At 39.7% G+C, this 25,770-nt stretch overlaps 1 protein-coding gene across 1 annotated transcript in view; it reads left to right on the top strand.

Annotated features, from left to right (window-relative positions):
- Positions 1-25,770, top strand: part of CP (ceruloplasmin) — a 64,635-nt gene that overhangs the window by 8,966 nt on the left and 29,899 nt on the right. The window contains exons 2-9 of the mRNA XM_023555429.2: positions 2,879-3,126; positions 5,168-5,380; positions 7,703-7,876; positions 9,055-9,309; positions 11,059-11,230; positions 14,285-14,424; positions 16,774-16,923; positions 18,447-18,661. Of these exons, the coding sequence (XP_023411197.2) occupies positions 2,879-3,126; positions 5,168-5,380; positions 7,703-7,876; positions 9,055-9,309; positions 11,059-11,230; positions 14,285-14,424; positions 16,774-16,923; positions 18,447-18,661 (1,567 nt within the window). The remainder of the gene's footprint in view (positions 1-2,878; positions 3,127-5,167; positions 5,381-7,702; positions 7,877-9,054; positions 9,310-11,058; positions 11,231-14,284; positions 14,425-16,773; positions 16,924-18,446; positions 18,662-25,770) is intronic.

The raw sequence follows: 25,770 nt of genomic DNA, 5'->3' as shown, positions 1-25,770 counted from the left end.
TATTTAAAAGGAATTCCAAATGTTATAAAACCCTGAATATATTATAGCTTCCAATCAATTATCTTAAAAGGAGCTTTCACACACGCACAAATCTCTGTGTAGAAAAAAAAAAAAAAGACTCCCAAAGCTTAGGCAATATTTCTCTGAGAATTTCAGTGCAATGGAAGCATTTTGATAAAGCCCTCTGCAGTTTACTGAAATGGGACGTAGTACATTCCTAAGTGCTATAGAATCGCATTCAGAATGTATAGACACTTTATGTATTTGACGTCTATCTTTAAAACTTGGGGTTATGTAAAACGTGTCTGAGCAGGGCAAGGTAGAGCCCAGACTGGAATTTAAATGTTATCTGATCTGTCTCCCGGCAACTCAAGTCTGTCTCGGTAAAAAAAAAAGTAGAGAAGAAAATTTACCCTGGGGCTTAGATGGGCCCCATGAGGACGGTTGGCCCAGGTTTTACCAGATGGGCCAGGAAGGAAACACGTCTTTGCATTGTAGGCTTTTCAGCTGCAGTTATGTGCCTTACGGAAATTTGGATTCTTACTGACCTCTCAGCAGTCTGGACCAGATGAATCTATCTTCTTTCACATTTTGCTGTCGTTAAAAAATATATTTATCAAAACTTCCTGCCCACACAAATGCTGCTGGGTTTGGAGGTGCAGAGCCCACCCCCACGTCCTGCTATTTTCCCACTCTTTCCAATGCCCTTGAAGCACTCTGAAACTTCCTGAATTTTTTGTTTTGCTTTAACCAAGTGTGAAACTGCAACAAACAATCAGAAGGTGAAAACAAATAGGACAAATGAAAGCAGAACATGGATTTGACATCCCACACTGGGTACAAAAAAGTTACAGTTTTCTTGTGCCTTGGCCTCTTTCCACCAGGATTGGTGGAAATTCCCTTCTCAGTCATTTTTCAGTGAACAATTCTGCCTCCTTGGGAAACCCAGGGGCATATACAAGCTTCTGGTCTTCGGTGTATGGCAGCAACTACGAGGATGTTCATTGTTGAAGCCCCTGGTCAATCCAGAGGATGGTGGCTCTGCTATTTCTGGCACCCATTCCCTCTGCCCAAGCTCAGTACTAGGACCACTGCCAAGGAGCCATGCTCCCAGTACTCAGGTTTAATCTAATGGCCCTATGCAGCCAATGCTGGCAGAAGTCTGTCTACTACTAGCGGGTGGCCTGGAAAAAGGCTGGCACTCTTTGGTCTCACAGAACCCCACTGCCTCTGGGGTTCACCAGCTCTCTTTCCCTTCAACCTGGGACCCTCCTCAACTCAGGTCTCTCACGAGCCCAGAGCAGACTACCTCCATCAGAACACACTAGCATATTAATAAATGCAGATGCCAGAACCCCACCCCAAACCCACAGAATCAGAATCTGTGGGGGTGGGGCCTGGGAATTTGCATTTTACCAAGGTCTTCAGTAGATTCACGTTAAAACTTAAGAACCACTAGCCTAGAGTCCTAGACTTTGGAAAATCTAGATCTTTATTTTTTTTAACTTACTTCCAGTACTTTAGATGAAGATTTATGGAACAAACTAGTTTCTCGTTAAACAGTTAGTACACACACTGTTCTATGGCATTGGCTGACAACCCCACAGCATGTCAACAGTCTCCATCCTCAACCCTGGGTTCCCTATTACCAAATTTCCTGTTCCCCCCTGCCTTCCAGTCCCTTCCCCAGGGCTGGTACACTCCTTTAGTCTTGGAAAATCTAGACCTTCAAACTCTGCAACAATTAAAGCTGAGATCTCCACAAGAAGTGCTGCTCTTGTCTTGAAGGAAGGAAGGGAAAATATATTTCATTCTTGGGGGATGAACTGAGGAAGTAAGACACAGGTTATTTTTCAATCAGGATATCTGGCTCCACAGGGAATGAGCAGAAAATGGCAAGGCATCAAAAAGATCATTGAGATAAAAGCAGGAGACACACACAATCAAAGGTCAGTCTGAGTGTGACCAGTTTTATCCAAGTTGAAGAGACCATGGTCATGCGGGAGTTTGTCAAAGCCCAGGTAATGAGTCCTCCCAAGTAGATGGGTGGCATAGGCCACAAATGAACCTCACTGAGCTGTCTGTCCAGAGTTTCTGGTTAAAAATAATCATATATGAATCATTTCAAAAGTTTGAATACCCAACTCAACTTCCTTTCTTTTCTTGGCTACCGTTTACTTTACTGACATTTTTAGCAAAGTTTTAAACGACTATGCCTCAGCCACTAACCAGAATATAAACATTCAATGCTCAAGGATTTGTGGTAGTGAGGGCTTGAAAAAAAAACCAGGGGCAATTTAAAATCACAGGCAATTTTTAAAGCCACACACAGTGCGTGTATAAATTCCAGCCTTGATTCAGTGCTGCTAAGAGAAATAAAAATGGCAGAGTTAATTTAGTTTCATTAATTTTACTTTATTTGGTGGGGGGGGATGTATACACACACACTTTGAAGTCTCAAATTCCCTATTGATTGCTGATCAACTCAAATTGTTTCAATAGCTGAAAGAGGTACAACATAAGTAGAAAATGTCTTATGTCTTAGTTGTTTTATTTTAAAATTTTACTCTAATTTTATATTGTATTCCATGATACCTTTGTGTTTTATATGAAAATCTTGGAGAAAATACTCTGGTAAAAAGGCACCTTGTGTTTATGGCCTCTTCACAGATGCTTCTGCTTCTTGGCCATCTACAGATGCGAGGCACCTCACCTAATTAAAATAACACAACTAACTGGCAGCTCTCCACTTCATTTCTGGAGGCATCTATACAACAGACAAACATTTAATGTGATGAAGTCATTAATTTCTCTTTAATTAAAATGTTATCCCGAGGAATGATGGCTTCTGATAGAGTCGTCTTCCTTTCCTTTGCAGAGAACAGGCCAATATCTATCTTCAAAATGGCCCGGATAGAATTGGAAGAGTATACAAGAAGGCCCTTTATCTGCAGTTCACAGATGGAACCTTTGTGACGAGTATAGAAAAACCACCCTGGCTGGGATTTTTAGGCCCTGTTATCAAAGCTGAGATTGGAGATAAAGTTTTTGTACATTTAAAAAACCTTGCCTCCAGGCCCTACACCTTTCATCCACATGGAATAACTTACTATAAGGAACATGAGGGTAAGTCCAGCCCCTGTCCCAGCTGAAAATTCCTTTTACTATTCAGTTGTTATTAACTTATCGGAGACTATGTACTAAGGCCCAGAGGAGAGAGAAAAAAGGACTCAGGAAGAAGCCCCTACATGTGAACATTCAGTGGCCCTTGTCACCTCCCGTCTTAACTTTGGAAAAAAAAACAAACCTGTTGCCGTCAATCTTATACTTTAATTCAACGGTGGATAAGGCTGAATGATCCTAGGGTCATGCCTGAGACACGATTAACCAAAAGGGCCATTTGCATGTGGGACTCAGAAGCCTTCAAGATGGTGCATGAAGAAAATATGGTTTCATTGTTAGTATTTGATGAGAATGATGTAAAGAGGCGTTGTTGTGGTTAAAAGTAAGGGCTTTGAAATTCATAGACCAACATTCAAGTCCCAACCTTGCCTTTATCGGCTGAGCGACCTTGAGCAATTGATTTAGATTCTCTGTGCCTCAGTTTCCTTATCTGTAAAATAGGGACAGTGTTACCACAAAGTAAGAGCTTGATAAATGTCAGTTATTATCATAGGCGAAAATGCTGAGGTCATGTGACAGTTCATTGAAATTATAAGGAACAAGCCTGGAAAGTAATATAAAATTATATTTGATTAATTACTAGTCTTTGTTTTCAAAGTGAATGGTTTGACCATATCTATTCTTATTTTTTTTTCTGAGCCAAGCGATTACATTCATAGCATAAGTGGCTGACTGCCACATGATTTTTTTTTAGAATTTCATGGTATATTAGTGAATTATTTTTAATTTTTTAGGTATAATAATGGTACTGTGGTTATGTCAAAAGAAAAAAGAGCTCTTTTTTTTTTTCCAGTAAAAACGTTTCTTTATTCTTAAACAAATGGTAGCACATGGTACAGACCTTGTTCTGCACCTGATTTCTTATTAACCCGGTAGCTCAGAGGTCACCTTTGTGCTGTTGCACTGTTTTTCATGGTTGCACAGTATTCCATTGGGTGGATGGAGATGCTTTATTTAATTAATGAAGGGTACTTTTGTTGTTTCTGGTCTTTTGCTGGAAACCTTGATGGCTTACTGGTTAAGTGCTACAGCTGCTAACCAAAAGGTCAGCAGTTCAAATCCATCAGGCACTCCTTGGAAACTCTATGGAGCACTTCTGCTCTGTCCCATAGAGTTACTATGAGTTGGAATAGACTAGACGGCAATGAGTTTGGTTTTGGGAGTCTTTTGCTAATCGCAGACAATTCTGCAATGAATACCCATAACCACCCACTTTGTGGTCATGTGTGAAGACACCTCTAGGATTTATTCAAAACTGCAGTGTCAGCAGATGTGCGTAGCTGTAATTCTGATAGAAATTGCCAGATTTTTCTTCAGAGAGATTGTGCCAATGTCCAAAAAGAGTTCTTATCTTTTAGAGATGCAGACTCATGTATTTATGAAGGAAATGCTATGATGTCTGGGGTTTGCTTTAGAATAATCTGATGGTGATGAGGAGGAGAGTGGGCGGGGGCAGAGATGAAACAAGAGTGGCCTCCAGTTAATAACCGTTGAAGCTGGGTGATGGGGACACAGAGGTCGTCATGTTCTCTCTCTACTTTTACATACGTTTAGAAATTTCCAAAGTTTAAAGTGAAACATAGAAAAGTTGCATGGTTACTTTATGAGCCAATACCTTATACAAGAAGTTTCGAATTATAGGAAAGGGTGGCTATTTTGCTCTACTTTCATACCATGACCCCAGGACAAAAGTGGTTCTTTAAATTGTGAATCAAAAGTCACCATGCTCCCGACATATCTATTAACGCTCCCTGATGACTCCATCAAGTATACAAAATAACACCAAAATTTTCTGTGACGCTTCTAGGCTTGCTAGTCATTAGCGTCTCATTCCACTGAGTCCAAATAGGATGCCGCTGCCTTCTTACGCAGTCACATACTAGATGTTTAATAAATGTTTGCTGAATGAAGTAACGGACCATCTATTCCCTCATTTAAGTTCAACTGCGTTCACTTCATAACTCTGTGTCCTGTTGCTTCCCAGGGGCCATTTACCCTGACAACACCACCGGTCTTCAAAAAGCAGATGACAAAGTACATCCAGGTGAACAGTACACATACATATTGCATGCCGGAGAAGAACAAAGTCCTGGTGAGGCGGACAGCAACTGTGTGACCAGAATTTATCATTCCCACATTGATGCTCCTCGAGATATCGCCTCAGGGCTCATCGGACCTTTAATACTCTGTAAAAAAGGTACATTTCTCGTTATTGTTCACCATGTATGACCACAAGTAAGACAAGGGCAGTAGAATTTGTTTTAAATATGTCAAGTTTTCTGTGCTGAGACTGAGTACATAAGGTAAAGAGGTGGAGAGAATAGAAAAAAAGGAAAGGAAGAGCAAGGCAGAGCAAGGAGAAGGGATAAATGGAGCAAGCATTTATATGGGAAAACCACTAGCGAACCAAGCTGAAAGAAATACCAGGATACATGTTACAATAGGGATGGAGCTGGAAGACATCGTGCTGGGTGAAATTAGTCAATCAAAGAGAACAAATATTGCATGACCTTGCTTATATGAAAAGACAAGAAAAGGCAGATGTACAGAGAACAAAGTTTATTAGTGGTTACTGGGGTGGAAGGGAAGGACAGATGGGGGGTTAATGGTGATGGAAATGTCACATTGATTAAGGGTGGGGCTGCAAGCCAATTATTGTAATTGCTGTCAATAAGCTGTACATCTGTAAAAAATTGAATTGGCAAAAGTTGTGTGGTAGATATATTTACAACAATGACAAAAAAATAAAGAGTAGCTACAGAGGCTGCTTATGTACAATCAGAAACCTCATAGGATTTGGTGTCATGGTTTGAGGCTTAGGGTCATGGTTTCATGGGACATCTTAGTTAATTGACCTAGTAACATGCTTAGTGTTTCTGTTTTAACTCCTCATTCATTGCATAGTGTCTGGGATCTTAAAAACTTGCAAGCAGACATCCAAGGCACAGTAATTGGTCTCTATTTACCTGGAACTACAGAGGAAGAAGGAGTGTCAGGAATAGGAGGAGAATACAGAATGTGTGGTTAATTGCCTCCATGAACAACTACCTCCTTTGCCATGAGACCAGAAGAACTGGATGGTGCCTGGCTACCATCACTGAACATTTTGATCAAAGATTCTGTAGAAGAATCCTGATCGAAATGGGGAAAATGCAGAACAGAATTTCAAATTCTCGTGGACTCCGTATTTCTTGGAGCCATGAAGGTTGAATGAACCCCTGAAACTATTGCCCTGAGATAATCATTAAACCTTAAACCAAAATATCCCCAGAAGTCTTAAAACCAAACAATAGTTTAGATTAACTAGTAAAAAATGTCTGCCTTGAGCATTATACTCTTTTAAGAACTATCTATATGGGGTCAAAGTGACAACAGCAACTTGAAAGATTAGACAGGAACCTTAGGGGACAGTGAATTTATTTTAATGGGGGGAGGAACAACTCAGAAAAGGAGGGTGAGACTGGTTGCACAACTCGAAGAATGTAATCAATGGCACTAAACGGTGTGCGTAGAAACTGTCGAATTGGTGTATGTTTTGTTGTGTATATTCTCAACAACAACAGCAACATTAATAAAATTGGGGGGAAAAAAAGGTGTATGGGGATAGGTTTGCTAACTTCCAACAGTGGTTTTTGAAGAGATGTATGACTTTACCAAGTGTGGTTCCTTTAGTGGCATTCCATGGCAAAGGATCTATAGTTATCTGTATTGTACTGGTAAGTCTATCACACTATTTATTTCTATCATCATGAAAAAAACAATACAGCTCAAGAAATTACAACCTAATTCTTACTTGAATACTAATTCGCTGTTGCTGTTGTTGTCAGCTGCTGCTGAGTCAGCCCCTGACTCATGGTGACCCCGTGCATGATGGAGCAAAATGTTGCTCGGTCCTGTGCCATCACCATGATTGGACCATTGTGATTCACAGGGTTTTCATTGGCTAATTTTTGGAAGTACTTTGCCTGGCCTTTCCTCCTAGTCCCCAGGCTTTTCTTTCTAGTTGGTCTTAGCCTGGAAGCTCCACTGAAACCTGTTTAGCATCATATTAACTCACAAGCTTCCACTGACAGATAGATGGTGGCTGCACATATGATGCACTGGGTGGGAATTGAACTCAGGTCTCACACATGGAAGGCAAAAATTCTACCACTGATCCACCACTACCCCTGAACAATAATTGGTCACCTGCAAATACTTATTGTCTTAGTTTGTGGTTATATGGGCCAGAAGTTGTATGCACAACTCTGAATTCCAATCTTCCCTGGTGCTAAAAAGCTTATAAAGGCTATGTGACCAGTGGGGACATCCACATATATGAGCAACCCCCAAGCCTGGAGTACTGACCATAAGATTCTGTAAGCATTTCCATGTCTGTGTAATAGGGGTAACTGGTTAAGATTTGTAGGTTATTAGGAAAACAAATATTAAAATAAAAAAAAATGTCATTCGCTTGAAAACATACACCAAAAGTAACATTAAAAAGTAAGTTCTACTAAAATAGTAATTTTCAATTCAGGTTCTCTGGATAAAGAAAAACAAAAACACATTGACCAAGAATTTGCGGTGATGTTTTCTGTGGCGGATGAAAATTTCAGCTGGTACCTAGACGAAAACATTGAAACATACTGCTCTGAACCACAGAAAGTTGACAAGGACAATGAAGACTTCCAGGAGAGTAACAGAATGTATTGTAAGATTACAGAACACATGTTAATTTTGCTTTTTTTCTTGATCCAATAACTCTGCTGAGCTTCTCCCTCACATGGATGATAGTGTGTTTCTGGCCTGTGGCTCTGATAACGAAGCGTATCGGGTGTGCAACTTGATATTCAGCTAAGCGTGTCAAATCAAAACTCTAAGCCTGGTAAAGCCACTTATTCTCAAACTGGTAAGGATAAAACTTGTTCCCAAGCTGATAAGGATAAAACAACATTATCAGTGACGGTTTAATAGGTATGTCGGTTTATGCTTATGTATTTATTTATCATTAACCTCATTCTAAAAATTATTGGAGCCAGACTAAAATTAGTAAAATAATGCTATATTATAAAGCATCTAACTATATTTAAGAAAATAGTTCAAACTACTAGTTCTGAAAGGTATTCCTTTTAAACACTATATTATCTTTTACCATCCCTCCTACCCTACATCATTCTTCTTTATAGCTTAGCTTACTCTATTTCTACTAGAAATGCCTTCTTCACTGTCTTGAAACAAAACAAAACAAAAACCCAAACCCATTGCCGTCAAGTCGAGTCCTATTCATAGTAACCCTATACTATAGGACAAAGTAGAACTGCTCCATAGGGTTTCCAAGGGGTGGCTGGTGGATTTAAACTGCCAACCTTTTGGTTAGCATCCAAGCTCTTAACCACTGTACCACTAAGGCACCAATGTGTGTAACTTCTAACAAAAAGTGCAGATAGGTTTCATCTCCAGGATTGTGTTCATCTGATTCTTGCTGACAAGACTGACAAGAAAGCTGAGACTGAATTCAGGTTCAACAGGAAACAGTGTGGTGATTATCAATGCCTGATACGGGTCAAAGGAGCCCTGGTGGTACAGTAGTTAAAGCAGTTGGCTGCTAAGTGAAAGGCGGTTCAAAACCAGCAGTGCTCCAAGGGAGAAAGATGTGGCAGTTTGCTCCCATCGAGATTTACAGCCTTGGAAACCCTATGGAGTTGCTATGAGTTGGAATTGACTGGACGGCAATGGGTTTGGTTTTTGGTTTTGGATATGGAGGGAGAAATAGCGGCATGCGTGCCAGGTATTTTCCATTCCAAATTGATTCTGTGGCTTTAGAAGTTACTGTCATTATCCTAGGCACCAAAAGCTATTAGTCACAGACCCACTGTTCTTGACTCGCAGCTGTGAATGGATACACTTTTGGAAGTCTCCCGGGACTCACCATGTGTGCAGAGGACAGAGTGAAATGGTATCTTTTTGGCATGGGTAATGAAGTTGATGTGCACGCTGCTTTCTTTCATGGACAAGTGTTGACTAGCAAGAACTACCGAATTGATACAATCAATCTGTTTCCTGCTACCCTTGTTGATGCATTTATGGTGGCCCAGAACCCAGGAGAATGGATGCTTAGCTGTCAGAATCTAAACCATCTCAAAGGTAAGGCATCTTTATCTGACATTCGCTGTCAGTTGGAAAAAGAGGCATGTCTGAGTCACATATTCACGGGAATCAGAATCTAAAAGATAAAAATATTTTTGGAATAATCTGAACTGGAACTGCTTTGTTAGTTTTATTCTTATGGTATGTATTATAACGTAAATGAAAGGACTGAAAGATGGAAATATTTGTGAAATGTGAAAATACACTAATTTCTGGAAAAGAACAATCAGCCCTGAAAGTATACTACTGTATATAGTTTCTCAACTTCACAAAATACCACAATATTGTAAAAACCAGAAGATGTGTGTATTAAGTAGAAAAGAAGCCTGTTTTTTAAACTGATTCTATCAAGTATAACCATGTTTGTTCTTTATTTGAGGCCATCTACAGAATCGACTCAACAGTCACGGGTTTGGTTTTTGGTTTTTCATTCCTTTATTTAGCTTAATAAATCCCTCTTCTAGCAGTTCTACTCTGTCCTATAGGGTTGCTATGAGTTGGAATCCACTCAAGAGCAACGGGTTTGGTTTGGTAGTTCTTGAAAAATACTACTTTGGAATATTGTTCTCCTGCAGAAATTAGGTTTAATCTAGGTTGGGTATGTTTCTTTGGCCTTCACACATAATCTCAACTATCAAATATGACCTAGGCCAAGAAGGCCTCATGCAACAGGTGTAAAGCTGTTTTGTGTGAGAGAACAACGACAGTACAGGCTTTTCTATCCTTCCTTCTCCACTCCACCCTACCCACTAAAAACGTCAAAGTCCCTTTGCTTTGTTTATCTGTAAACTTGTCTTTTTTCTCTCATTAAAAGCACTCCCAAGGGAAACCCAACAGATGCTGGCACCATATTTTGAAAACACCAATGCTTAAAAACATCTCTATGCCAACTCTACTTGAATGTTCTGTCAGTAACTTATTTACAGCTATTGAGTTTCTGGGTGGTGCAAACTTTTAAACGCTCAGCTACTAGCCAAAAGACTGATGGCTTGACACAACCAGATGGTGCCCAGCTACCACCACCAACTGCTCTGAGAGGGATCACAATAGAGGGTCCTGGACAGAGCTGGAGAAAAATATAGAACAAAATTCTAATTCACAAAAAAACACCAGATTTACTGGTCTGACAGAGGCTGGAGAAACCTTGAAAACATGGTCCCCAGATACCCTTTCAGCTCAGTAATGTAGTCACTCCTGAGGTTCACCCTTCAGCCAAAGATTAGACAGTCCCATAAAAAAAAAAACAACTAAAGGGACATGCCAGCCCAGGGGCAAGGACAAGAAGGCAGGAGGGGGCGGGAAAGCTGGTAATAGGGAATCTAAGGTCAAGAAGGGGAGATTGTTGACATGCCATGGGGTTCGTAACCAATGTAGCAAAACAATATGTATACTAATTGTTTAATGAGAAGCTAGTTTGTTCTATAAACCTTCATCTAAAGCACAATGAAAAAAAAAATAAAGAAAGACTGGTAGTTCACACACACCCAGGGGCACATCAGAAAACAGGCCTGGAGATCTACTTCCGAAAGGTCACAGCCTTGAAAACCCTATGGAGCACAGCTCTACTTTGCATACACGGGGTCACCACAAGTCAGAATTGACTCCACGGCCACTGACAACAACAACCCTAGTTTATAATTTATAGTTTCGATTCCCTCTGTCATTTCAACAACAGTGTCTACAAGGCAAAAGGAGAAAGAGACGTTTGGCTTCTTTAACCGCTACCCCCTTCTCTTTCATTTCCAGCTGGCTTACAGGCCTTTTTCCAGGTGGAGGACTGCAAGAAAGCTTCATCTAAGGATGATATGCCTTGGAAGAATGTCAGACACTACTACATTGCCGCTGAGGAAATCATCTGGAACTATGCACCCTCTGGGATAGACAACTTCAGCCAAGAAAACTTAACGGCACCTGGAAGGTAATGGCTTCCAGGGAAAATGGCTGTTATTACAAAAAATACGCACCCTCCCTCCCCAAATAACGATCAAAAACTGATTCAGGAATTAAAATTCTAATTGGTATCTGATATTAAGTCATTATACCGTTAAGTAATTATTAAGGCATTTGGTATAAGACTCCCAGTTTGAGAACTATGAATTTTGAGTTCTTGATAAAAGATGGGTTTAAAGGTTATCAAATATTCAACAAAGTCCTATTACTGAACACGATTGAAGAGATCAATTTGTTTGCTTTCCTTTTCTGAAAACTTATCATTTTGAAACAGGGAGAAGATGTGTAGTAGTAATGTGACTTTCATGATCTTATAATATAATTTTACAGAAACTTCATCTTCGCTTTTGGAAATAGCTCCCATTCCAGATGTGCTCCGTGCTATCCTTGTTTTCAGGCAATTGCTCCTCTTTTTCCCTCTGCCTGGAATACCCTCCCCATTTGAATCTATGCTGATCAGAAAGTTCTACCTTGAAATATACCCGGAATCTCACCACTTCTCACCCCCCTGCCCTCCTAGACCAAGCTCTTGTTACCATGTCTGGATGACTTCCATAGCCTCCCATTCATTCCTCCTGCCTCAGTCTTCCTTTCCTACAACCCATTCTCTACAAAGCAGTCAAGGTAACCTTTCAAAAATGTCAATCACATCATGACCATCCCCGATCCAAGTCTCTGCTCAAATGTCACCTCCCCAGAGAAGCCTTGTTTGCCATTCATCTGAATAATCCCTTCCTCAGAGAAGTTAAATAATTTACCCAAGGTCACACGGCAGATCAATAGCTAGGCCTGGCTCCCTCTGAATCCATGATGCCTGAGCAGAGATTTCACCCCCAAATCTGTGTCACCAGCCTGGAAGTCTCTCATAAATTGCATATTTGGATTTCAAACTGCTTGGTGGACATTCCCACTTGGATGAGGCCCTTCCAACACAAAATATCCAACCCTGAACCCATCCTCTCCCCTGCAAATCTGAGTTTCTTCTTTCGATGAATGGTATGGCCATCCATCCATCCAAGTGTCCAACCCAAAATCTGAGCATCATCCTTAACCCTTTCTCTCTGTCACCACTCCTTCCTCTTCACATGAGTCCTGCCTCCTCATATCCCAAGTATCTCTAAAGCCATCAACCCCTCTCACTGAGATGATAACAGTAGCCCCTGACTGGTCTCCCTACCACAGTCTTGCATTTTCTAACCCATTCTCCATGCAGCAGACAGAGGGATCCTCCTAAAACACAAATCCCGAATGCTGAAACCTTTCAGAGGCTTCCCATTGCTCTGGAATAGAGTACTGAGTCCTTAACTAGATCCTGTTGCCCATTCTCCCATCTCTCCAAGTCTCACCCTCAGCTCGCCTGCCCAGCATGGTATCCTGCTGCCATATTTTCTAAAACATGCCAAGCTCCCTGTCTCCTCTGAGCCTTTCCACATGCACCCATTCTCCCCTCTCCGTCCACACACACACACACACACACTGCATCATGTTAACTCTGCTGCTCTTTTGCTGTTGTTGTTAGCTGCTGTCGAGTAGACCCCTGGTTCATGGCCAACCCATGCACAATGGAACAAAACGCTGCCTGGTCCTGTGCCATCCCCGTGATCAGTTTCGAATTGGAATATTGTGACCCATAGGATTTTCACTGGCTGATGTTCTGAAGTAGATCACCAGGCTACTTTCTTTCTAGTTCATCTTAGTCTGGAAGCTCTGCTGAGATCTGTTCAGCATCATAGCAAAAGGCTAGCCTCCACTGCCAGATGTGTGGTAGCTGTGCGTTCTTTATACATGCTAAGCTACCTAAAGGCTGCTCCTTTAGATAGTTTTTTTAAAAAACTACTTTCTCAGGGAAGCCTTTGCAGCCTCTCCCCACCGCTTCCCCCAACCCCAGGAAAATGCTCCCTGACACCTGTGCTTATTACACGTTCATCAGCATGCACGAGGATACATTCTTGTACGTGAATCACTGATTGGTGCGTAGCCTGTCTTCTCTGGTAGCTGCAAGCTCTGCACGAACAGAGACGGGTCCAGCTTGCTATGGTAATCTCATCAGCACATAGCAGAGTTCCTGGCAGAGAACAGGTGCTCAAGACCCTTGTCAAATAAAGGAAATGATGAGCAGGTGGCTTTGTGCAGGTCACAATATCTTCTGGGGTTTAATGTCTTCATTTGTAAAGCAGGGAGGATAATACCATCTTTGTTGCCCTGTTGTGTGAGTTTCAAATAGTAAATGAATGAAAGCCCCTGAGCACCGGACATGTACTAATACTCAATAAACAGCACCAAAAAACCCACACTCATTGCTGTCGCATGATTCCAACTCATGGCCACCCTATAGGACAGAGCAGAACTGCCCCATAGGGCTTCCGAGGAGCGGCTGGTGGCTTCAAACTGCTGATCTTTTGGTTAGCAGATGAGCTCTTAACCACTGTGCCACCAGGGTTCCTGTTATTTTGTCCCTGAGTGGTACAAACAGTTAACACACTCGGCTCCTAACAAAAAAAAAGTTTGGGGGTTTGAGTTCTCCCAGAGGCCCCTCGAAAGAAAGCACCGACAATCTACTTCCGAAAAAGAAGCCATTGAAAACCTGTGGAGCACAGTTCTACTCTGACACACGTGGGGTCGCCATAAGGCAGAGTAGGCTGGTCAGCGTTGACTCATCGGCGACATTTTTTTTTTTTTTATGTTATTTAAACATTTCACAATTTGGGAAAAAGATTCTATTATAAAATAATTTATCAACTATCAGGTGTTGACATGGGCTCCCTTGAGGTTTTTTCACTTCACTTGAAAAAGTGAAACCTGTATTCCATGATTCTTCACGCCTTCACTGATCCTCCTTCTATAAGGTGGCCTAGTACTGTCTCCTTTTGTTTGCATATCTGTTATGGATGACTGTAAATCTTGGATAGTAGTCATCTCTAAGGCTAGCTAGATATTTTTTTCTCTTCAATTAGTACCCCACGTGAATACCTGCTTTCTGTTCTACTTCAACTCCAGCATTAAACCCTTTTCCTTTTGGCAGTGAGTCACAGGTGTTTTTTGAACAAGGTGCTACAAGAATTGGAGGCTCTTATAAAAAGCTGGTTTATCGTGAGTACACAGATGCCTCCTTTGCAACCCGAAAGGAGAGAGGCCCCGAAGAGGAACATCTTGGCATACTGGGTGAGTCTGCACAGAATACGTATGGCTGGTGTGCTCTTCCCCTGGATTACGCCAACCTCAGAAAGAATAGAAACTTCAGGACCTGCAGCCTGATTTCTACTTATAAACTAAGGATATGACGGGCTCCATCATCAATAAAATGCAGCAATTAGTGACTTTTCAAAATGTAAGTTATCGATGGTAAATCCTCATCATTAAAAGCCAGGCTGTCTTCAAATGATTATTTTTTTCCCCTTTGAAGAGGTAAGGGGACTTGTGTGCTTACGTGACTTGGTTTAAGTAGGTAACTAAGTTGTTGTGATATTCCAAGTAAAACAGATGGTGTATGGCTCTTTGGATTAGAACAAATAATCGCACTGCTCACTGACGTGGTCACAGGCCTTTCTTACTCACATATTAATCAGAGTGACGATGAACCGAGTAGTGTTTATCAGGAACTAGATTTCCTCAAAAGGCTCCTGCCCAAGGGTGAAATATTTAGCCACCTCCACACATACCCCTCAACAGCACGGGTGAGGGAACAAAGGAGAACTCCAGCCTGGGGGTTTTATAGTATAAACCAGAGGGATATACATGCCAGATTGCATGGGAAAGGCAAAAAGGGGTAAGAGGAAGGGGGTCTTTTTTCAGGCACACCTGGCCTGGCCACCCTGTTATGGGGGGTATCTCTTGTTTATGTGCAAATCAGCATAACCAGAAAGAACATTCCTTCCCCCTTAGATACGAGATTAACTTTGTAAGCCTGCAATTTCTGATTAATGATTGAAAAAAAACCCAAGGGGTCAGTTCCCCACGGGGCACATTCTTTGATGTTACTGTAGTCATGGAGATGGTGGGGTTGGCCAGGGGCCATATGGTGGCCATGCATGAGGACAGAGAAAGTTACTGTGAGCTCAGAACAGGAAGGAAGGCTTCTCTGACTAGAATTAAAAAAAAAAAAAAAATTAGGGACTGGGAAAGACAGAGAGCCTCTTTATCAAAGAATATTCTGAGCTGAAGGCTCAGCTTAGGCAGGCTGGATGGGAATCATAGAGGCAGACCATCCTCCCAACAGTTGTTAACCTCTGCTCTCAGCTGAGGGTGCCTTCTCTCAGAAATCAAATCCAGGCTACTGTGAGGGTGAGACAGGCTAGCTTGCCCCAGAGACCTCTGCAGGCTGCTCTCAGGCACCGCCCGGAGGCATTTTCCACCAGGCTATGGGCAGCACAGCATTGTGGGTAAGCTAACGGTGACCGGATTCTGACTATCCTCACTCTTCACCTATTGGCTGTGTGACCTTTGAAAGTTACTCAACTTTCTATGCCTGTTCCCTTCTGTAAAATGGGAGCAGTGATAGTCCCTACCTCATAAAGTTGTTACAAAGATTAAATGAAACAGAACAGCCTGAACGGAAATAACGAGAATGTTCACAAATGGTGAAGAATGTAACCCATGTCACTGAACAACTTGTGTAGAAATTGTAGCATGCTGTGTAAACCTTCACTGAAAACACAATAAAATATTATTAAAAAAAAAGATTAAATGAGTCATACATATCCAGAAGAGCACATAGAAGGCTCTCAATAAATGTCGTTTCATATAATACATATTTATGTATTATATATCTGTGTTTTTATTCTGCATTTAGTAATAATATTAATTTTGGTGATGGAAAATCCAAAACAGTATTATCCTTTACATCCAAGACAATTTAACTTACCCGCTTTGGGTGGTCAAGGTGTATAGCATCCCCCCTTGACTCTTGGGACAAATAGCACACAAATGGGGTCACCGTGAGTCAGAATTGACTCAACAGCAACTAACAACAATGACAACAAAAATCAACAGAAGACTCCAGTGAAGAAAATACACCCTGAACAGTTTTTTGTAGATGTATAAGGAGCTCTGAGGGGTGCAATGGTTAAGCTCTAGGCTGGTAACTGAAAGGTTGGTGGTTCGAACCTACCTAGCCTCTCCAAGGGAGAAAGCCTTGGCAGTCTCCTTCTCTAAAGCTTGCAGCCTAGAAAACCCTATGAAGCAGCTCTACTCTGTCACATGGGGTCACTATAAGTCAAAAATCATCTCAACTGCACCTAATAACAACAACAAAGCTTCTGGACTGACTCGGACAAAAATTGTAATAAATTTCGTTAACCTGAAGTTGGATCAGAGAGCCTTTCCCACCTCCTTCCACCCTCTCCATGCCAATTTAATAATGGACTTTTAAAAACCTGAACTTTCCATTTGCCACAAATAGGCATATTGTTCCCCAGGGATCTTGCCAGAGGCCAAGGCCAAAGAAAATTATTGTCTTATATATTCTGCATGTTATATGCCAAGTGAGGATAACATTTCTCTCTTTGTCCACAGGTCCTGTCATTTGGGCAGAGGTGGAAGACATCATCAGAGTTACCTTCCGTAACAAAGGAGCATATCCCCTCAGCATCGAGCCAATTGGGGTGAGAGTCGATAAGAACAACGAGGGCACCTACTATGCTGCACGGAACCCCCCGAAAGGAAGTGAGTACAGCGCTCTGCAATCAATCAATAATGTTTAATAACCGATGGTGCTGGTCACCCCAATAAACTGTCCTGTAAAAACTGAAAGGAGGAATTTGTGGGGTAACAGCGCAGATACCACCCTCTGGCATTGTGCCAGGAAGTAAATAAACCCCTTCTCCCTTCATTTCCAATTGGTTTATGGAATTTTGTCCTGACTGATTGAACGATTGTTGGAGATGCTGATAACATATTTGAATTGTATTGATTATTCATTTCCTGAGTACTATTTGGGTGATTTGGAGCCCTGGTAGTGCAGTGGTTACAAGCTCAGGCTGCTAATCAAAAGGTCAGCAGTTTGAATCAACCAGCTGCTCCTGGGAAACCCCATGGGGCAGTTCTACTCTGTCCTATAGGGTCACTATGAGTCGGAATCACCTCGATGGCAATGGGTTTTTAATGGTTATTTGAGTAATTATTAATTAAAAAAATAGTTTTGTAATTACAAAAGGATTAAATGCTCATTTTTAAAGAATATTTTAAAAACATAGGAAGGTATAAACAATAATATTTATTTATCCATAGTTCGACAGTCAACCACTATTCTATTTTTATAAATCGCCTTTGCTCTTTCCTCTGTGCATATATAATACATATTTTAATTGGGTTGAGATCATACTATATAAATATATGTATCATTATAACTTTGTTCATTATACTTTTGTACCCAGATTTTGTTCTCTTAGCATTGTAAGTGTTTTATTAATATAATTTTAATGATGCAAAATATTCCATCACGAATGTATTTGAGTATTTTTATGTATCACGATTGGCCAATGAAGACCAAGATTCCAATAACCTGTGACCTTGGGCAGTTTATTCAGTCTGTCTGGCCTTAGTTTCCTCAAGTGTAAAATTGGGAGATGGAACCGGATCATCCACAAGGTTCCTTTTAGTTCTGAAATTGTTTTCAGTTTAGTTTTGCTTAATAAAAATGTATCGATTACCCCCTATAGCTAGGCATTGTTCTAGCTGCTGAAAATACAGAGACAATGCCTGCCTTCGAGAAGGGTAAGTTGCGTTGGAGGAGAAATGCACACAGTATAACATGAAATTGCTTGAGGCCTTCTCAGGCACGTGGGAACACAAAGAGGGGCACCAACCCCAGGCAGGGGTTTAGAGGAGACTTCCTGGAGGAAACCCTGGTGGTGTAGCAGTTAAGAGCTGCAACTGCTAACCAAAAGGTTGGTAGTTCAAATCCGCCAGGTACTCCTTTGAAACTCTTTGGGGCAGTTCTACTCTGTCCTATAGGGTCGCTATGAGTAGGAATCGATTCGATGGCACTGGGTTGGTTGGTTGCATTTTCCTGGAGGTAGTCACCTCATTTGTGGCCAGTCACATGAGCACAAGGAGGATTCCATCCTAATTCATAACAAGGAGATCAGAAGTGAGTTGTTAGACTAGGCCAAGCCCAGCCTACTTTGCAGCTCAAATGACCAGATTAGAAAACACATTAAATCTCTTTCATGTGACTTTTCTCACAGGTGTGCCTCCTCCTCCTGCCTCCCATGTGGCACCTGATGCAACATTCACCTATGAGTGGACTGTCCCTGCAGAAGTAGGACCCACCTATGATGACCCCGTCTGTCTATGTAAGATGTATTATTCGGCTGTGGATCCCACCAAAGATATATTCACTGGGCTTATCGGGCCCATGAAAATATGTAAGCAAGGAAGTTTACATGCAAATGGGAGACAGGTAAGTTCAATCCAGAAAAAAATCAAAACGATTTGCCAATCTCTTTGAATAACCATCTTCATAAGGAAAATGCTGGGTTTTGAGCCAGTGAGGATAGTATACCTAAGAACATTAATTATAAAAAATTTTCAGGCTTATTAGATCGGTATTGTGTAGACTCCCTGGCTAATATGATTGTTTTGAGATGGGTCGGAAAAAAAATTTTTCCATGGAATACAAGGTTTTTTTTTTATGATACAATAGACTTCAACATACATATACAAATCAGCTGGTAATGATAACAATTTCAATTTCATTAACATTCACTGAGGAAAATATTGCTTAAAATATTTATTTAGAAATGAGAAAATGACCCTTTGATCTAAAAATGGAAATACCTAACCTCATCATTTTTTTATCTCTAAAATAAGTATTTTAGTATCTTTAAAAGGTAAGGAATCCTTTTTTAAAAATCCACAAAATTATCACACCTAAAAATAATAATCATTATTATAATAATAAACATTCCTTAATATTTTTTTTAATATCACCAAATATCCAATCATTGTTCACATTTCCCCAAATGGTTTATAATTGTTTTAAGTGTGTTGTTTGAATCAGTACCCATATAATTCCACACATCACACTTCATTAATATGTTTCTTAAGATTTTTTTTAATTTTTTGCCATTTTTCTATTGAAGAATCATTTGTCTGCCCTATAGAAGTTTCCCATGTCTGGATTTTAGTGATGCGATCATTTAACACGGCTCCCTCTCTCCCTTCTGTTTTCTATAAATCAATGGCTAGATCTAGAGATTTGATAAGATTCAGATTAGTTTTTTTTCTTTTTGCAAGACTACTTTATACGTGATACTGAGTACTTCTGTCAGGGAGCACATAGCGTATAACTGTCTCTCGATTAGGGATATTACCAGCCACTGATGATCATTTCCTAGGTTCATAAACTAATTGTTGTTGTTTTTGGGTGCTGTCCAGTCGGTTCTTACTCCTAGCGACCCTAGGTACAACAGAATGAAACATGACCCAGTCCTGTGCCATCCTCACAATCGCTATTATGCTTGAGCCCATTGTTGCAGCTACTGTGTCAATCCATCTTGTTGAGGATCTTCCTTTTTTTCACTGACCCTCAACTTTATCAAGCATAATGTCCTTCTGCAGGATCTGATCCCTCCTGATAACATGTCCAAAGTATGTGAGACATAGTCCTGACATCCTTGCTTCTAAAAAGCATTCTGGCTATATTTCTTCCAAGACAGATTTGTTCATTCTTTTGGCAGTCCATTGTATATATTCAATTTTCTTCACCAACACTATAATTCAAAGGTGTCAATTCTTTTTCGGTCTTCCCTTGTTCATTGTCCAGCTTTCACAAACATATGAGGTGATTGAAAACACCATGGCTTGGGTCATGCACACCTTAGTCTTCAAGGTGGCATCTTTGCTTTTTAACTCTCTAAAAAGAACTTTTGCAGCAGATTTGCCCAATGCAATGCATCATTGGATTTCTTGACTGCTGCTTCCGTGGGCATTGATCGTAGATCCAAGTAAAATGAAATCCTTGACAACTTCAATCTTTTCTCTGTCATAATCATAAACTAATTAGGGCTTCTAAAATGGTAATATTCTAATCCCATCATTCCTTCCTTGTTTATTAGCTGGCATGCTTCAATAAACACAAACTTCCCTTACTCAATTGTTTGGTTACCCTGAGGTAGGGTAACCTCACATATAGGGGGGAATGATAAATACTTGAGTCTTTCCTTTTATTTACAAGCTCTCAAGTTAATAGTTCTCCTATAGCATACTTCAGAGGTGCTCATTAATTTCTTTTCTTTTTAGAGAACTCATGGACTTAAACATATTTGTTATGTTTCAATTCATTCTCCATATCCTTATTGATAAGGATACGTGTGTGTATAAAAACCAGTTGCCGTCAAGTCGTTTCTGACTCGTAGCGACCCTCTGTGTGTCAGAGCAGAAGTAGGCTCCATAGAGTTTTCAATGACTGATCGTTTTGGAAGTAGATCACGAGGCACTTCTGGTGGGACACGAACCTCCAGCCTTTCGGTCTGCAGCTGAGCACATTAACTGTTTGCACCGCCCTATCTGACATGTATTTGAACAGTTTCCAGTCTTTACTTTTGCAAATGGAGCTACAGTCGATAGCCTTGTTTATATGTCTTTGTTGTATTTTCTGCCAGGAGGAAGTGGTATTTCCGGGTCAAAGGGGAAATGCATGTACAGTTTTGCTTGATAATGCCATATTCCCTTCCTTAGGAGTGGTGCCATGTGTTATTCCCGTGAGGTGGGAGTAACTGTTTCTCCACAGCCTACCTGCAAGGCATGTTGCTAAACTTGGGGGTTTTCCCCACTCTGATAGGCAATAAATGGTATCTCTGTCATTTTAATTTGTGTTTCCTTTATTAGGGAGGTTGAGCATCTTTTTAGATGCTTAAGATCCATTTTCATTTACTTTAATCGAACTGCTCATATCTCTGGATGGAGCCCTGATGGCGCAGTAGTTAAAGTGCTAGACTGCTAACCGAAACGCCAGTGGTTCAAAACCACCCGTGGCTCTGCGGGAGAAATATGTGGTAGTCTGCTTCCGTAGAGATTTACAGCCTTGGAAACCCTATGAGGTTGTTATGAGTCAGGATCAACTTGATGGCAGTGGGTTTGATTTTGGTTTGGTTCATATCTCTAACCTATTTTTCTATAACATTATTTTTCTTCGCTGACTTAGATGTTCTTTACATATTAGAGAAAGAAAGCCTTTGTCTGAGATATTAGTTGCAAATATTTTTCCTAGTTTGTCGTTGTGTTTATACTTTTGCTTATAGATGTTGTCATTGGCCATGCAAAATATTTATTCTTAACACCTCTTTCCTTACTGATTATGTATTTTGTGTCATCATAAGGAAGTTTTCCCAACTCCTAGGTCATAAAAGAATTCACCCAGTATGATTTCATTTTTTACATTTAAATCTGTGTTCTATTTAGAGTTTATCCAGGTCTACAGTTGAAGAATTGATCAAAGTCATCTTTTTTCTGTATGACTATCCAGTTATTTCAACACCATTTATTTTAAAAATCGAACTTTTCTCCATTGATTGAAATGTTGCCTTTATCATAAACTAAAATTTTCATGGGCAACTGAGCCTATGTCTGAATTTTCTATTCTGCTCCATTCGTCTCTGCCTATTCGTGCACCAATTCCATATTACTTTAATATATAACCTTTTAAATAGGTTAGTCTTACCTCATTACCCTTCTTTTTCATGGTTTAAATGGCTATTTTTGCTTGCTTATTCTTCCTAATAAACCTTCTAAAAATATGGCTGGCTCCAGAAAAAAAGTCTGATGATGTTTTTATTGGGACGGTCTTACGAATAGAAAATAACTAAGTCAGGCTGGACATTGTAATGAGATTGCCTTATGCTATTCAGAAACCCTGGTGGCATAGTGGTTAAAAGCTATGGTTGCTAACCAAAATGTCATCAGTTCAAATCCTCCATGGAAACCCCATGGAGCAGTTCTCCTCTGTCCTATAGGGTCACTATGAGTCAGAATCAACTCAATGGCAGTGGGTTATGCTCTCCAAGGACACATGTCTTTCTATTTGTTCAAGTCTTGTGTTTAACAGGAGGCACTGAGAGGTTCATCTTTCACTCACTAGTCACGTCACTACAGATTGTTGCTAGGTGCCATCGAGTCGGTTCTGACTCAAAACAACACCATGCACAACGAAACAAAACACTGCCCGGTTCTGCGCCATCCTCACAATTGTTATGCTTGAGCCCATTGTTGCAGCCACCGTGTCAATCTATCTCGTTGAGGGTCTCCCTCTTTTTCACTGACCCCTACTTTACCAAGTACGATGTCCTTCTCCAGAAGTAATATGTCCCTCCTGACAACACGTTCAAAGTAAGCGAGATGAAGTCTCGTCACCCTCGCATCTAAGAGCGTTCTGGCTGTACTTCTTCCAAGACGGATTTGTTCATTCTTCTGGCAGTCCATGGTATATTCAATATTCTTTGCCAACACTGTAATTCAAAGGCATCAGTTCTTCAGTCTTTCTTACTTATCGTCCTGCTTTTACATTCATAGCTTCCAGCATCACATCGACACGCAAGCCACTGCAGTAGGACAAACTGACAGACCAGGGGTGGCGGCTTCTGAGTATTTAATATTTCTCATGCTCACCTGAATCATCAGTAAATAAAGACAGTATCTTCTTTGCTTACCTAACTTGATGATTAGGTTTTTTCTTGCCAAAAGAGACAAAAATGAAGTGAATATAGTTTAAAACCCTAGGTAAACTGTAATATTTTAAGCCAAATTATCAATCTCTTCATTTTTTTTTTCCTTTTGTACCACATCTAGAAAGTTCTCATCTGTCCAAACAGTACATAAAATAATAATCTACATTTTCATCACTACCTTAAAAGTATTATCTGGAACTAATTTTGAATTTGGTGAGAATAAGAGCTCTATGTTTTTGCGGTTTTGTCTGTTTGTTTTTTTCCCCTAAACAACTAGCAGATTATCTGAACGTTATGTATGGACTAATCTATTCTTTACTTAGGGTCGCTCTGAGTCGGAATCGACTCGACGGCACTAGGTTTTTTTATTCTTTACTTGCTGGTTTGAATTGTCATCTTTATCATATTCCAAATCTTATACCTATGTATTTGGATCATTTTTCTAGGATTTCTAGCTTACCATATGATTGTCTGTACCAGTACCATGCTGTTTTTATTATTATACTTTTATCATATGTTTTTAATATATGATCGGACATTTTCACCTATTACCTCATTATTTTTCACTTTTATTTTTACTCACCCACTGCCGTTGAGTCTATTCCGACTCATAGCAACCCTGTAGCGACCCTATAGGACAGAGTAGAACTGCCCCATAGAGTTTCCAAGGAGCTCCTGGTGGATTTGAACTGCTGACCTTTTGGTTAGCAGCCATAGCACCTAACCACTACGCCACCAGGGTTTCCCTTTTATTTTTAGCTACCCTCAAATATGTATTCTTCCAGATCAACTTTCAAGTAGTTCTATCAAAATTAAAAAATTACCATGGGTATTTTGGCTGGATAATTTTAGTTGGGGAGAATCGATCATTTAACTATATTTAGCTTTATACTAAAAAAGAAAAAAAAAAGAACCCTTTAATTCAAGTCATCTCATTTATTATTCAATAAATTTTTATAGTTTTTTTCATAAAAGTTCTGCATATGTCTCTTTTGTATTTATTCCTTTTGTTGAGTTTTTTTAATATTATGCATATGATATTTTCTTTTATTATATAAACAGGTTTTTAATTGCTTAATATTTATTTTGTAACACGAATCTTACACGTTATTTTTTAATTCAAATCGTTTCCAACTGGTTCATGTAGGTTCTGTATTACCCACAAATAATGCTAATTGTCATCTCCTTGCCAGCATTTCAGCTTTGTGCTATTTTCTTGTCTCACGGAATTGGGCAGAATACTGAGAATGTTAAGCAAGAGTGGTAATAGCCAGTTGTCTTGTTTTGTGTCTGATCTTAATGAGAATGTCTTTATTATTTTACCACTAAATATGATGTCGGCTATTAGTTGATATTCTTTATTCTATTCCTAGTTTACTGAGAATGTTTTAGTATTTAAAAATTAATCACTCAAGCAGCTCAATAAATATGCCGAGCTAGGAAGAGAATTCAGTGGTAAATAAGACAGGTGGGGTTCCTGCTCCAGCATGGGCTGTACGTGTGTGCGTGTGGGGTGGGGGTGTGGGGGTGTGGGTGTGTGGGTGTGTGTGTGGGGTGGGGGTTTGGGGGTGTGGGTGTGTGGGTGTGTGTGGGTGTGTGGGTGTGGGGGGGTGGGGGTGGGGGTGTGTTAAAAATAAATGTAGATTAGATAACTTCAGAAAGTGACAAGTGCTTCAAAGGAAATAAAAAATAGGGAAATGTGAGAGTGAACAGAAATCTAGTTTAGAGAAAGTAGAAGTAATATTTGAACCAAGTCCTAAATTTCAGGAGGCAAAGATCTGAGGAAAGAAGAATAAAGGGAACAGCAAGCACCACGAATGTCAAATTTTATAAAATTTCTTTTCAGGATTCCTTAAGATGATTATATATTTTTTTCTCCTTTGGCTTATAAATATGACCAACTACGTTAAGGATTTCCTAATGTTGAACCATCCTTACTCCTCTGGGGAAAAACACTGCTTGAGCACGGTGCTTTTTCTTTAACATATTTTTTAGTTTCATCTGATAGTTTTCTATTTAGAATTTTTCACCTAAGCTTATAAAAAAAAGATTAATTAATTAATTTTTTGCTTTTTCAGAAAGGTTTTAATATCATAATTATGCTATCTTCATTAAATAAATTGGCAAGATTTCCATGTTTTTAATACTGTGGAAAGTTTAAACAGATAAGAACCATCTGCTCCTTAGAGATTTTAAAGAACTTGCCTGTAAAATTACTTTGGCTTTGTGATTTTTTTTTTAAAGAAGTAGTTATTTTTTTGTTGTTTATGCGTTTCTTTTTTATCATCATTTTTATTTCACCCAGGGATATTGATCAGCTCAGGTACCTCTTTCTGAGCCAATTTTCATCAAATATTTATTGTACATAAAGGTCCTTTTTTTTTTTTTTTGTCCCCCACGTGGTTATAGTCCTTTATAATTTCTAATATGGTATATTTTGGTTCTCTCTTTTTATTAGACCTGCCATCTTTAGATTTGGCAATGTTGTGTTTTAATTTATTAAATTTTGCCTTTGTCTTTATTAATCCCTTTCCTCTTTCTTAATTTTATTTTCTAAAATTTCCAGATATTTATTTTTTTTTTCAGTCTTGCTTAAAATAGAGCACACTAGGCTTCAAGTTTATATGCTTATATTCCAGACATTTTTACTTATGTGTTCTCATGGATATTATTAGATAGGCAGTAATTCAGTTTTATTTCCTCTTTGACCTAAGAATTATTTGGATCAAATACAGTATTTTAAACTCTCTTGTCCTTTTGTTAGTGATTTTTAGATTTGTAGCTTTGCAATCTGAAAATATCCTATAAACTTTTTTACTGACATCTTCCCTGTAGATCAGAATGT

This window comes from Loxodonta africana, chromosome 23 (genome assembly GCF_030014295.1).
Source record: "Loxodonta africana isolate mLoxAfr1 chromosome 23, mLoxAfr1.hap2, whole genome shotgun sequence".
NCBI lineage: Eukaryota > Metazoa > Chordata > Mammalia > Proboscidea > Elephantidae > Loxodonta > Loxodonta africana.
Note: the sequence above shows the minus strand (reverse complement) of the source record. Positions and strands in the feature narration are given on the sequence as shown.